The following is a 14,833-nucleotide window of genomic DNA, read 5'->3' on the forward strand; positions in this document are numbered from 1 at the left end:
CCATCCATTACAAATAAGTTGCTAGGGAACAGATGTTGCTGACATTTTAAGATGGGAGAAAATCAATGAGCATCTGTCACACTTGTCTATATATTGACATTTGGCAAAGTAATACATGACATAGTCTATAGGTACTTGCAAACTGAGTCATAGATAATGGAAGATATATACATGACAAGGTGAGAGTACATTTTCCCTATTCTGTAGGTTTGGACGACTGGGATGTGATAGCCCCGGCTGACATACCACAACATAAAGTAACCAACATCTTAGACAAGGCATCTCTCCTTGGTGCTATCACTGGAACAATCACCTCACAGGTTGGCAAGACTATGACCACTGTACAGAGAGCCATGGGTAGGTTGTACTTCCTGTCACATTCCTACACCTACCTGCTTCATGACTTGAGAAAGAGTGGTGCCCAATCTTTTATTGAAAGATCATGACAGGTTCCTTAAATTGTTTTTTAATTTTTATCCCCCGCCACGAAGTGTGAGGGGGATATAGGAATGGGTACCGTCCGTCCGTCAGTCACATTTCGTTTTCAGATCTTGAAAATCGTACCATATTTCTTCACCGAACTTGGCACATAGATAGGTCTAGTGGTGAACTGGTGCCTTTTGATAGTTTGGGATTTAAAAAAAAAATTAAAAAATCGAGTTTCCATGGCAACGACTTTGACTTAGACTGAAAATAGCGGTAGTCCTCGTTTCCGTAGCAAATCTTGAAAACCGTACCATATTTTTTCACCAAACTTGCCACATGTCAGCTCGCAGTATTGAATACATTTCCTTTCTTGTTGGTAAGTTCTGCGTTGCTTGAGTGTATGTTCCTCCAAAAGTGTCATGCACATGGTTGTTGCATTCACTGACTAACTTCATGCAGAAACACAACTCATTACAAATAAAACATTGGAACTGATCTTAAACCTACTCAACTGTATAAACACTGCCCCCTATCCTGTATATATTCTTGTCAACCATACTCTGTACTTCACTTGCTTGATAACGGTGTTAGAACCTACATCGAAACCATACTGAATTTGGGAACTCACCCCCCAAAACTGCCGAATATTTTAACAGAACATGTTCCATATGGTTCTATATGGTTCTGTCCACCTAAAAGTAATTTATCATTTTGAAGGATGATCAGCAGTTTTTAATGAAAATTACACCGATTGTGCTTCCCTTTACCCCTGAAATGTCTGTGCATATTTTTTCAAATGTTTACAGGATATTCATCATGTTCATAAGATACTTCATGACAATTATATGTATTGTGAATACCTCACAATGTCCACCACAGCAGTTGCACAATGTCTGGTGTGAAATCAGTATTCAATGCCGTCTACTTACTCCTCACTTGTTCTACATGTTCAGGGAATCTTTCATGATATATCATCAGCTGACTCTCGGGGGCACTAGTGTATTCAGTAAGCAAACAAACAGCTTTTGACCTAATAAAAATGTTAGGTAATTCAGCCTTAGAAATTTGTGGTTTCTCAAGACAACCGGTAGTCCAGAGAACTAGTGTAAACATTTATTTCACTGGTCCTCAGTTTGTCTCCAGTCCTGCTTGAACAAGACAAAATGTCTACGCGGATTCATACAGTTTGCACATCGATGTTTTTATTCATACCTCAGTGAACCGAAAAAAATACACATTCAATCCCTAATTCAAAACAGTATATTATGGTGTATTAAAAACTTGAACAGTAATATTCTCACAATGAAATCTCTTAACCTAACTTTAACTATCCAACTGATATTTCAAACCATGGCTACCTGTCAATTCACCATTAATTATATCTTTTACTTATCCTGCATTACTCCTTAATGCATTTACTGCTTACCTTAAGATGAAAGAGACAGTGCCTAGCAATGTTCCTAGGTGAAAGAGAAAAAGCTGTTTCAATCTCGAGTTCTGCTTTTGTAGAACAATCGCCGCTGTCATGTGACCAGATGTGACGTCACATCTAATAATATTACTGCTATTCGCCGACAAGGAAGGACGTGTCTCACTTGGCTCTTCAACTTTTCGTTTAATTTGGTGGTTACCACACTAAATTACATCTGCGATGGTTGATGTATTCCTTTCATATAACTTTCACTTGTTTGTCTATTGTTATTCGGGTGTTTTCCACGTAAAAAAGCCTGTCTTTTTTCCTGCCATATGTTTTCACGATTTTTTTTAATGGTGTACAAATTGTCGTGGTAAAAAATCTTAAGATCCTCATCCATGTTGCTTGGACTGCACTCAAGTATGCCCTCCAAATTTGAAATGTAATTTTTGTTCACCTTTCTCCATTTATGGAGAGGTCACTCATAAACATATTTTACAGCAGTCCCTTCGGCTATCCACCTCAGCCACCAGCAGGTCCTCAGGTTCAAGTTCAATGGGGTCCACTACCAATGGGTAATCCTACCATTTGGCATTTCAGTGGCCCCGTGGCTATTTACACGGATAATCAAGCCAATAACTAGTGCTGGCTATCGATACAGATTATAATCGTTAACTAAATATCGATCAATTATCAAGAAATATTGGAGAGGTATCTTTGAGCAAATATGCAAAAAAAAGTATGAAAGAAATCAACATATTTCACGTTACTGGCACATTTATGCATGGATTACTTTGTAGACATTTAAGTTATAACAAAAACTGTTGCTTTCCATCTTTGGCAATTGACATGATTGATAATAACAAGTCTGTTTGGTTAATTTAAACTTTATTTCATCACAATTGTTCATGTTAGATAGTATCTACAACACAATTTTTGTATCGATAATTGTTAATATTTCTTCCCAAAGACGATAATTCCGACTATCAATTTTTTTGCCAGCTCTAACAATAACTGCCTTTCTACACCTGAGAAACATCTGGTTCGAATCGTTCATAGACTTTCTCCTGTATCATCAGGACACGTTCACCCTGGTACGCCATCATGATTTCACCAGGCATCTGCTATTTAAATTGGGATGGATTGTCAACCAAGCGAAGTCGGAGTTAACTCCATCTTACTGGCTCCATTTCATAGGGGGCCTGTTTCAGAGAGATCAGGACCTCCTATCAGTCATGAGGGACCCATGGCTAATATCTTACGCCATCTGTCACCTGCCTTGCGTCAATCACGCACACTTCACCAATGGCAAGTGTTGCTGGGGTTGCTCACTTCAACCCAGGATTTGACAAAAGCAGAGACCGCCTACAACTGCGTCCAATACAACAATTCCTGGCTCCTTACATCAGGTATCAGGATCTACTCCCGGTCATGACTCTACCAGCCCACCTAAGGACTCACCTCAACTGGTGGACGATAGTCAAACATCTTAGGAGGCATCTCCATATCCGGGCTAGCCCTGAAGCTACATCTGTTCGTAGAAGCCTCCCTTCAGGGGTGGGTACTCACTTACAGGGCCAGACAGCCTCAGGGCTGTGGTCCGGTGCGTGACAAACTTGGCACATAAACAATCTAGAGTTGGAAGCGCTCATTCTTGCCATGTCTTATTGGCAGGAGCAGCTACAGCCCACCCAACTTGCAATATCCACTGACATAGCACTCCCAGATCCCCTGGGAAGGGCTAAAAGTGTACGGTTCTCCGCCTACTGTACTACTTCCTAAGGTGATACAAAAGATCAAAGAAACAAAGACCCTTGCTCTGACTTTGGCGGCCGGTGAGAGGGTGGTTCGTCGATCTTAAAAACCTTGCAGAAGATGATCCACTGCTCCTTCCAGGGTGGGCAAACCTCTTCATCCACCCTCACAGCAAACTATCTCACTCATCTCAAAAAGGCTTTGAGCGCCAAGGGCTATTCGGCATGGGTATCTAAGGCTATTGCTTTGGCACGTGGTCCCTCTACCAGGGGGTTTTACGATGACTAGTGGCAATCATTTGAAACCCCAATTCTTAGATGAATACCTTCTACACTTCCGTACCAAAAGATACTTGAAGGGTAGCACCATTACAACCTATTTGGTAGGGCTTAATTCAGTGTTGGCCATTCGCAAAATGACCAAGGTCCTGGAACTACAGGCCCTTTAACGCTCTTGCAGGCTCGAGGATCAGAAGGCCAAATTCTGTCCCCCAGCGTGGCATTTGAATGTGTTACATCAAGGTTTGTGAGGGACCCCCTTCGAGCCTGTCTTAGCGTCCTTATTTTATGACCTCACCAAGAAAACAATTTTTATCTTGTCTTTAGACACTGTGGCGCAGGTGAAGAGGTTACATGCACTTGACATCACCCATTTCCGTTTTGAGCATGGTACGCAGGGACAGGTACACCTCGAGTTGTGCTGGGATTTCATAGCAAAAAATCAACTTCCAGTCCAACCCAATTGTTCCTTTACCATTCAACCAATCTTGACGACTGTGGGGGTTGAAGATGAGGGTGAACTACTTTTGTGCACGGTTTTATCTTCATTATCTGCGCGATTATTATATTATTATAAGTCATTGCCTTCGAGATATCGAAGGCGTTTGCAGTTTTGGCCCCCGACACAAATAATGAACTTGTCCTGTCCGTAGCCAAATTTCCCTCCCTGCACAGCACTGTCCAGGAATGAATTTTCAACCTTTTTATCAGCTTTGGTTTGGTAACACAGTATGTAAAGATTTTAGCTTTCTCTATCTTCTGTTTTCCAAGTGTGTGTACAAAATTCTTACGTTCCGTCTGTAATAAGATAAAACCAGATGGAACCGGTGCTTTTATGCTTTTTCCTCCTTTCGGCTACTTGACAAATTGTCTTTTCAGGGGTTTCATTTATTGAGGGTTTTGACATCTGAAGGTATACCCTCCTCCATACGATCTGATTCAGATGCATTAAGGAGTAATACAGGATAAATATAAATTTTAGTAAAATCTAAACATTTTTTACATTTGAATACTTATCCTGAATTACACATCTAAGGGCCCACCGCCTCCACTATCACTTCAGAAAGCTTTTTTTTATAAGTTTGGGTGACATTCAGTAATATGATTTGATGTGATGACATCTGGTCACATGACGGCAGTGATAGTCGTACAAAAGCAGGACTTCACCCAGGACCATTGATAGGCGCTGTCACTTTTGTCGTAAGGTAAGCAGTAAATGCACTAAGGAGTAATGCAGGATAAGTATACAAATGTAAAAAATATATTAGATTTTATTAAAATACTAGGAGTTGTGGTTGTATATTGCATCTACCTTCTCCACTTCCCATCAGCAAATTCATAGCACTGTGTATTACAGTCATCACCTCCCCTCCATCCTTGCCTGTGTATCCATACTGACATCAGCTGACTCAAAACACAAGTCATTAGCTGTAGTGACTGATATAGGAATTATACTGGGGTTAGATAGTATTATTAGAAATAATGTTGATAGAGATCTTATTGGTCATAAAGATCAGGGAAAGTTAATGTGGAACAAGACTTGTTAATCATTATTTTATATAAGTATTGACAACAAAATCAGGATCTGATGTTGTGCTTCAGGACAAAATATCTAGTTTAGCATCTTAGCTTCTGTACCTCCGTTACACTGGTTAGCCATGACATTTCAGCATGTTTCATATGTGTCATTAAATATGCAGTAAGTATGTGGTCTGTGAAATAACATATTTTCTTAGGTGTTTCTATGATTCTTACCCTACTATGGCATTTGACCTACCTATAAAGCTGAGATTTTGTTGTTGTCAGCTTTGTCATGTATATTTGACCATTGAAGTGTCCTGAATCTTGTATGATTCCAGAATCAAAGCCCAGGGATTTCAAAATGGACTAAAACTACATAATATGGGCATACATAAATATTATGAAAGCCTGTGGTATCAATGTGATGAGACTCCATTCATGGGATCATATATCATGTATATTACTCATACTCATGTCATTGCTTTAGGGGACACAAGCAATTGTGGGTTTGAATTCCAGTTCTCCCCAATTATGTTTCCAGGTTTATCAGCACTATACATGTTGCTCATGGGTTTCATTTAAGTGGTAAACTGTCTGAGACCAGCAACACCTTGGGCTTTCCTCCTACATCAAGTGGACATGCCATGATATGACTGGAATACTGTTCAAAGCGGCATTAAACCCAACCCAACTCACTCACTCACTCACTCACTCTTGGGGGCACGGAGGTCCCAATTGTCTAAGGTGCCGCAATTCGCTGTGCAGAGTTGCGTCTCTTGGGCACGCTAGGAACCCATAGTTGTGGGTTTCAATCCTGGTTCACCCCGATTATGTTTTTAGGATTGTCAGCACCATACCCGTGCTCGTCGGTTTCACGGAAATGGTAAACGTCTAAGACATGCATCACTTGGGGCTTTCCTCCCACATTAAGCTGACACGCCGTGATATGATTTAAATACTGTTAAAAGCGGTGTTAAACCCAACTCACTCACTCATTGTTCTATTCTTACTGGTTGAAGTTTGTTACATAATTATAGTTTCATTTGTGTTTATAGATGATTCTATATTTCTTCTTTCAACAGTTTAAATGATTTACATATTAATGAATTTTTGTAGGCCTCAAGCAGACAGATGAAGAGTTGTATCGCCCAATGAAACCACCAATGTCTGACATGGAGTTCCACAACTACCTGGACTCGGGAGGGTTCATGATAAAACCGCAGGAGTTTCGACTCAGCATCTACCAGGGTGGCATTGAACCTTCGTTGAGACGTGTTACTTGGAGACACTTGCTAAACATATTTCCAGCTAATTTATCAGGCAAGGAACGCTTTGATTATCTGAAAGGAAGAGAGCGTGAATATTACCGTCTGCGAGATGAGTGGAAGGAGAGATTCAGTACAAACACTGCTACTGAGGAGGTGAAGTATGTAGCATCAATGGTGAAAAAAGATGTGCTACGAACTGATAGAACACACAAGTTTTATGCAGGCGGTGATGAAAATAAGAACATTCTGTCTTTATTTCACATTCTGGTAACTTATTCCTTGACACATCCTGATGTGTCTTATTGTCAAGGCATGAGTGACATTGCCTCTCCAATCCTGGTCACTCAGAAGGATGAGGCACAGGCTTATCTATGTTTTTGTGGTGTGATGAAGCGGCTCAAGGCAAACTTTTTGCCCAGTGGTGCTACGATCATGACAAAGTTCAGTCACCTTGCCCATCTGCTTCAGCTTCATGATCCAGACTACTTCACGTACCTGCAGAACATTGCGGCTGGTGACCTTTTTTTCTGCTACCGCTGGCTTCTCCTAGAATTGAAGCGTGAGTTTCCCCTTGATGATGCTTTGTACATGTTGGAGGTAATGCTAAGTACCCTGCCACCTGACCCACCCCAACATTCACTCGAACTCACTGATGAAGGCTTCAACTTTAAGTATCTTTCCACTTCCCCTTGCTCTCCATCATTTTCCTTTCAACAAACTGTCTATGCCAAGTTGCTAGCCATGCGACGCCAAGGTTCTTCTATTAGAAGTAATGGTGGAAGTGTACCTAATGAACTCATACCAGGAAACTCTGCTAACAACAATAGTGTTTCAACATTTGATGCATCTCCAATTGACGAGAGAAAAGAAATAACTCAAGACTACCCTCGTTTGGATGATCCTGATACCCGTGCAATGCAACGTCGTTCCACATCTATAGACAGACACCTTGAAGACACAGCTGTGACAAATGAATCTGGATCCTGTGAAAATGATGATGGCCAGTGTGCCAGTGGCAGTGTGGACAGCAGCGAACTGAATGGCATGAGAGGTGATCGCGCAGATGCTTCCTGTGAATGTGAAGATGACTTCAATGCCAGTTCTAATGACAGTGGTACAGGTGCTACACCATCAGATGCCAGTATTGTGGAAGATAACTTTACTGAAGTGGAGGGTGTTTCACAGGATGCTGACAAAGCTGATGATGCTGACCAACAGATGCAATTCCATCTTTCATTAGAGAACAAACCAGAAACTCCAGTAAACATGGAAAAGCAGACACGCACCTCTTTCTTTGGAAACATGAAGAAACTGATATCATCGCCAAAGCGAAGACCAGCCAACATTACAATCCCTAAGGAAATATCTAGTCATTCAGAAGGTGAAGCCAACAATAAGAGTGATGATATGCCTTCAGCCAAGGGTGCTGAACAGTCCCAGGGCAGTGAGTCAGGAGATGGAGAATCATCAGTGAATTCTAACAACATACTCTCAGCCTCAAAAATTGCTCAGAAGTTGCCACCTCCACATGAATTTGGCTGTGGTAACCCATTCCTCATGTTCCTGTGTCTAACACTACTCCTGCAACATCGAAATCACATTATGCGCAATAAGCTTGACTATGAGGAAGTAGCCATGCACTTTGACCGAATGGTGAGACGTCACAGTGTACATAAAGTGCTGCATACTGCTCGTCAGTTATACTCAGAGTATCTCCGCACACAGCAGATGTTGTCAGAGAAGGATGCCGATGACTCAGGACTTAGTGTGTGAGGAGAGCCTGATGGTGGTGTGCCACCCTTCAGCAGCTGTGTAGTTACATACAAGGCAGATGCCTCAAGGGCTTTGGATTATCATGGACCATACATTCACTATGTTGACCAATACTTAAGCCATTACAACTTTCACGGGTGAGGACAATAGTAGTGTCCACATGTTTTTATCTAGTCATCATATGAATACATTTGACTGCAGAAAAGTATTTCTCTAGCAGTATTGTGCAAATTGTAATAGTATCACATGCATGATCCTTCTTGAAAGGTGAAATTCTCCACTCATTCCCTGGCATTCTCAAAAGTCTCTTGCATGCATCATCATGTATCATGGATGTGGTGTCTAGTACCAAGATCATTTAATGTCCTTATAATGACAATTCTGAATAGTTGTAATGATAGAAACAATTTGTTGGGACAGAGAACCATGTTGCTTGTAGTGCTTGCCTGTTGCACATATAGTGTGTCAGGGTCAAATGTGTCATCTATCATGTTTATCATGTTTATAGCATATTGACTGTAAATACATTGTTATGTATGTATATGTAAGATTAAGTTTGATCTTCAGTTTTCTGTGATATTTTCAAGAATGAATGTGTCATTGATGGATCAATTTTCTAAAGCCATCATTACTGTGATTAACTTATGTTAACGTTTCTTAAAAAAAATTACGTCAGCTTTGAAACCAAAGTTTCATTACTAAATGTGCTTTTTTGGCCACAGCTGTACAGTTGTGGTACGAGCTGGTAATTGCTCGCAATCAGGTGCTGGTGGTTGTTGGGATTTTCTTACTGGGGTGGGCTTATGGTTGTAGTCTTGTCAAATATGTCTGTACAAAAGCAAGATGCTGTGTCTCCACCAATTTGACACAAATTGTACAAGAGGTTAATGTCAGTATTACTCAAGGGAAACAGTAGTCTGGTGGCCTGAAATATTATGACTAATTTTTAAGGTGACTTAAATGTTCCTTTAAAGGACCAGGCGGTAGTCTGGGGTGATTAAATTTGACCCTTGAAAATGGTATTTACATCAGCATGATTAGTGCTAATCAGATTATTAGCTCATTTGTTCTGAAGGGCATGCTTGGGCCTATCATCTTCTGTATTGTCATCAATTTCTCATCTGCTGAAACAACTATTTGTAACCACTTGAATTAAACAGATTCATACTGGTCTTAAGTAACAAAATCAAGTATAATTGCATTAAAGGTTAAGATTTGCAATCTTGATGACAATTGTTTCTTTATGTTATGTCATGCATTATGCAAATGTCCTGCAACCTTGGCTTTTAGTTCACCTGACCAGAAGGTTGAAGTGAGCTTATGTATGGTTTGACGCTGTTTGTCCATCCGTCTGACAAATTACATTCAGAAGTCTCCTCTGAAACCAAATTAACTATCAAGCAGAAACATTGTCCCGAAATAGTGCCAGTAGATATTTCTGACCTTAAACACTGCTGGCGTTATGGACTATTCAGTACATTGTTTTGTATCAAAACCTCTCTTACTTGTTTTTGGAAATCCTTTTTTATCTTTTCATTATGACCTGTATCATGTTTGTGATCTAATTATTTGACACAAAAGATCAGGTGAGCTATAGAGCCTTTACATCTTGTTTAACATGACAAATATTGGTTACTCTCACCCTTATCAACCAGCACTGTAGCTATTGTATGCATTATGATCCCCTAATGCTCTCTAGGAAATGCAACTCTTCCTCCATATTTGTGTCATATGTGTTGTTTTGCTTAAATTCCACACCATTATCAGAAACTTTTAATTTTCCTCAGTATGTGTTAATTGTAAATGAGCTACTGTGCCTGTGTAGAAGTGTGGCCAGTTGTGGTTAAAGAGGGAACAAATCGCTACATGTATATAGACAAAATGCCACAGGTATCAGGCTTAAAGGTGCAGGATCTAATTTGCATTTGTTATTCTATATGCATATTCTACATGTTCTTAACTTAAATAATTTTTGTACACAGACAATTTTGTATTTAAAAATCAAGACTGATGATGTCTTGTGAAATATCTGGTCCCATTCAATTAATGTGGTGGGCATGGATGGCCCAGTTGTCTTAGGCGCTGTGCAGAGTTGCATCCTTTGGGCACGCCAGAAACCTATGATTGTGGGTTCAAATCCTGGTTCGCCACGACTATGTTTCTTGGTTTGTCAGCTGACATGCCGTGATATAACTGCAATATTGTTAAAAGCGGCGTTGAACCCAACTCACTATACTGAACAGCCCACTTGGAATAGTATGTTTCCAGATTGGACTAAAATTAATTTTAGGAAACCTGATTTTGCAGTAATTTGATACGTAGTATGAACTGAAAAGCTCTCTGGATTAATGTGCCGTCAGATGACTCAAACATACTGTAAACTGATGGAGCTGAAGTGATTGATGAGGATCCTCGTTTCTATTCTTGATATTAAGTATTTGTTGCAGGCTGTGCTGTATTATATACCTTCATCAAATAAAATATAAAACCGAATTGTCACTTGTTGCTCACTTTGACTAAGATTGCATTTGTTAAATGGATGTTAGTGTTCTCAAAGACATTTTTTTATGTAATTTCATTTGGAATGGTCTTTTCCCCATCAGATGGTGCTGCATTTTGCTGTGCAGGATTGAGTTCTTGCCATGCCACTGCTCTTTGGTTCAAATCCAAGAGTTGCCCTGTTTTAATCCTTCGTTTGTGGAAATTTGCACATGTTGTAATCATCTATGACCTGCATCACTTGGGACTTTTTTTCACATATTAAGCCAACATGCGGTGATCCAACTTAAATCTCACTGCTTTTACGAGTACCAAGAGCAAGGTCAAATTCATACTGCTTAGTCCCCAAAACACTTACCATACATTTTGTTTGAAGGTGTAATATGTCAAAAGTTGGAAAACACAAACTGGTCGATTTCCCTGCATCAACAACTGTTACCTTTTTTTACAACACAGCAAATTAAAGAGATCTGACTCTTTCCGGTTCAGAAAAGTTGTTAATGTAAGTAACTATCTGTCAAGTCTCCTTTGACCACAGACTTATCAGAACATTTCCACAGGGAGTGGTCAAGGATTCCAGCTGCATCCTATGAAATCATTGGGTCTGTGGTATCAAGTATCATCATTAATTTGGAGTGGAACAGTCAAAATTTAAAACCTTCCTTGTCATGCTGGTCATATGTACCACTATGGTACTGTTGGAATTATCAACAAGCAAAACTGAAGAACTGGATATAACATTTATTCCTCATTAAATCGATTTATTTACACATAAATAAACAGTCCCACAAAAAGATTTCTTTGCTCCAATGATCAAAACACAATCTGACCATTGCTTTGAAGTTCAGTTGGTCACTGTTCATGACATAAGGACAACAGCTTACCGTTTCTTTTAGTAGTTAGATATCTTTCACTTGATATTCTAAGGCCATGGCTTCACTACAGCTATAAGGCAGTCACATCCTGTACTCGTCATACTTGGGACAATACAGTGGTGAATAATATGAACTTTCAAAATCCCTACACGAGGAAATAGATCAGCAGCTACTGTGATCACCCCATGAGAGATCCATTAAACAAATGTTATACAGACCATTTCACAAGACAACATTTTATGTCACATAATATTCTGTTGTATTATTGTAAACGAAGTATGAGAGCATTTACATCATGGCCCAATCAGCCAGTAGTATACTTATGAAGGTCTGATTTCAGCTGAAGAAACTGTCAGATTAAATGACACTGACATGTACAGAGACTGTGATGTCTATGCTATGGCTGTTGCAAGCACCTCTGATACATTTGGGTCTGTGGATCGGACAGTGAGCTGCATTGTCACACCAGCGTCAGTAAGAGCAAGTTTAGCTCTCACTAGAGCATCATGGCCACCACGGAATACACCAGCTAGGAATAAAGTATGTGAACTCTTGCCCTCGGCCACTTTGTCAGAACGCTCACAAGGTTGCATGCCCAGATACTGAATAATATTTTTGATGGCTTCTGAAAAGGAAAACAGATCTTTTGACCACACAATTATTTTTGTAACTAATATACACCAATTCTAAATAAGTCGTTTAAGTAAATTTGCAGAACTAACAACACATTCTATCCACTTTGTGCTACTATAAGGTAAACAACAGGAACAAGTCTTTTAGTACAGGTTAGTTTGCAATAAACATTCATGGGGACTATTGTACCGGTATATTATGGAATAGGCTATTGAGAGCAAACATAAGGTTGGCCAGCAACCTAAACTGTTGAAACTACTTGCAGGTACACTAGTCTGCAGTGAGTAACCAATAGCAATTTGCTACAAAATATTTTGTCATAACAATTCTTTGTCATGTATACAAAGTTCATACATGAATTTCAAAATTCACCCCCGAACAGTTTCTTTGATAAGAAGTGACAGTAGATATGATTGGGGATCAAATTTGTTTGAATAATATTGCTTCTATTTCACAGTAACAGTTTTCTTCATGCTTTTTCAAAGCCATATAATGCATATTCAGATGATAGACAGATCATATCAACAGTTTTGAGCTTGTAAGGTTCCAAGTGGTTGAACATGAGTTATCCACCAAGCAAATAGGCATGGCTATGATTGCTGTTACTGTACTAGGCATTTGGATTGTGGGGATGGGCAGTGTTTTGTTTTTAATGATGAAATAAGGAATGTAACTCAGAGGGTTAGTAACATTTCATGGTTGAAAGATTATATAACCATTGACCATTTTGAGTTTAGATCCAAAACACAGTCAGGCCTATTTCATGGCATATCATTTAGGTGGTGATTTCAAGGGTCAAGTTGGGGGATCTCCTAACTTTGAAGGTCTGACAATACTAATAATATATGGGAGTTGACGGGCTTACATGTACCACCTACCTTCCAAAGAGTTGATAGTAGACAGGGCATAGGTGTCCTCCAACTCATTCTCTGGGCCAACTTCCTCCCATGATGCAGCAAAATTGGGTTTGATGACTCGCTGAACATGGTCTGCAACGCTCACCTCAACATCCTCCAGCTGAAACATACAAACACCACGTCAAGAAAGATTCTCTGCTGACCAAGGAAGTAGCTACAACATACAAACACCACATCAAGACAGATTCTCTGCTGACCAAGGAACAACCTATGACACAAACACCACGTCAAGACAGATTCTCTGCCGACCAAGAAACAACCTATGACACAAACACCACATCAAGACAGATTCTCTGCTGACCAAGAAGTAGCTACAACATACAAACACCACATCAAGACAGGTTCTCTGCTGACCAAGGAACAACCTATGACAAACATCACATCAAGAAAGATTCTCTGCTGACCAAGGAACTAGCTACAACATACAAACACCACATCAAGACAGACTCTCTGCTGACCAAGGAACAACCTACAACACAAACACCACGTCAAACAGATTCTCTGCTGACCAAGGAACAACCTATGACACAAACACCACGTCAAGACAGATTCTCTGCTGACCAAGGAACAACCTACAACACAAACACCACGTCAAGACAGATTCTCTGCTGACCAAGGAACAACCTATGACAAACACCACGTCAAGACAGATTCTCTGCTGACCAAGGAACAACCTATGACAAACACCACGTCAAGACAGATTCTCTGCTGACCAAGGAACAACCTATGACACAAACACCACATCAAGACAGATTCTCTGCTGACCAAGGAAGTAGCTACAACATACAAACACCACGTCAAGACAGTTTCTCTGCTGACCAAGGAACAACCTATGACACAAACACAACATCAAGACAGATTCTCTGCTGACCAAGAAACTAGCTACAACATACAAACACCACGTCAAGACAGATTCTCTGCTGACCAAGGAACTAGCTACAACATACAAACACCACGTCAAGACAGATTCTCTGCTGACCAAGGAACAACCTATGACACAAACACCACATCAAGACAGTTTCTCTGCTGACCAAGGAACAACCTATGACAAACATCACGCCAAGAATGATTCTCTGCTGACCAAGGAACTAGCTACAACATACAAACACCACGTCAAGACAGATTTCTGCTGACCAAGGAACAACCTATGACACAAACACCACGACAAGACAGATTTTCTGCTGACCAAGGAACAACCTATGACACAAACACCACGTCAAGACAGATTCTCTGCTGACCAAGGAACAACCTACAACACAAACACTTCGTCAAGACAGATTCTCTGCTGACCAAGGAAGTAGCTACAACATACAAACACCACATCAAGACAGATTCTCTGCTGACCAAGGAACAACCTATGACAAACACCACGTCAAGACAGATTCTCTGCTGACCAAGGAACAACCTATGACACAAACACCACATCAAGACAGATTCTCTGCTGACCAAGGAACTAGCTACAACATACAAACAC

General features: G+C 40.2%; 2 protein-coding genes across 3 annotated transcripts in view; one reads left to right on the plus strand and one right to left on the minus strand.

Annotated features, from left to right (window-relative positions):
• LOC139445155 (TBC1 domain family member 25-like) overlaps window positions 1–10,918 on the plus strand; it is a 29,482-nt gene extending 18,564 nt beyond the window's left edge. For both annotated transcript variants that reach the window (XM_071226261.1, XM_071226260.1), the window contains exons 4-5: window positions 208–357; window positions 6,511–10,918. In XM_071226261.1, coding sequence (XP_071082362.1) covers window positions 208–357; window positions 6,511–8,435 — 2,075 coding nt within the window. In that variant the 3' untranslated portion in view covers window positions 8,436–10,918. The remainder of the gene's footprint in view (window positions 1–207; window positions 358–6,510) is intronic.
• A 742-nt stretch (window positions 10,919–11,660) lies between these two features.
• LOC139446052 (coatomer subunit gamma-2-like) overlaps window positions 11,661–14,833 on the minus strand; it is a 51,745-nt gene continuing 48,572 nt past the window's right edge. The window contains exons 23-24 of the mRNA XM_071227320.1: window positions 13,321–13,459; window positions 11,661–12,434 (exon numbers count right to left, since the gene is read on the minus strand). Coding sequence (XP_071083421.1) covers window positions 12,202–12,434; window positions 13,321–13,459 — 372 coding nt within the window. The 3' untranslated portion in view covers window positions 11,661–12,201. The remainder of the gene's footprint in view (window positions 12,435–13,320; window positions 13,460–14,833) is intronic.

This window comes from Haliotis cracherodii, unplaced genomic scaffold (assembly GCF_022045235.1).
Source record: "Haliotis cracherodii isolate W230 unplaced genomic scaffold, xgHalCrac1.p SCAF_6, whole genome shotgun sequence".
In the NCBI taxonomy this organism is placed as follows: Eukaryota; Metazoa; Mollusca; class Gastropoda; order Lepetellida; family Haliotidae; genus Haliotis; species Haliotis cracherodii.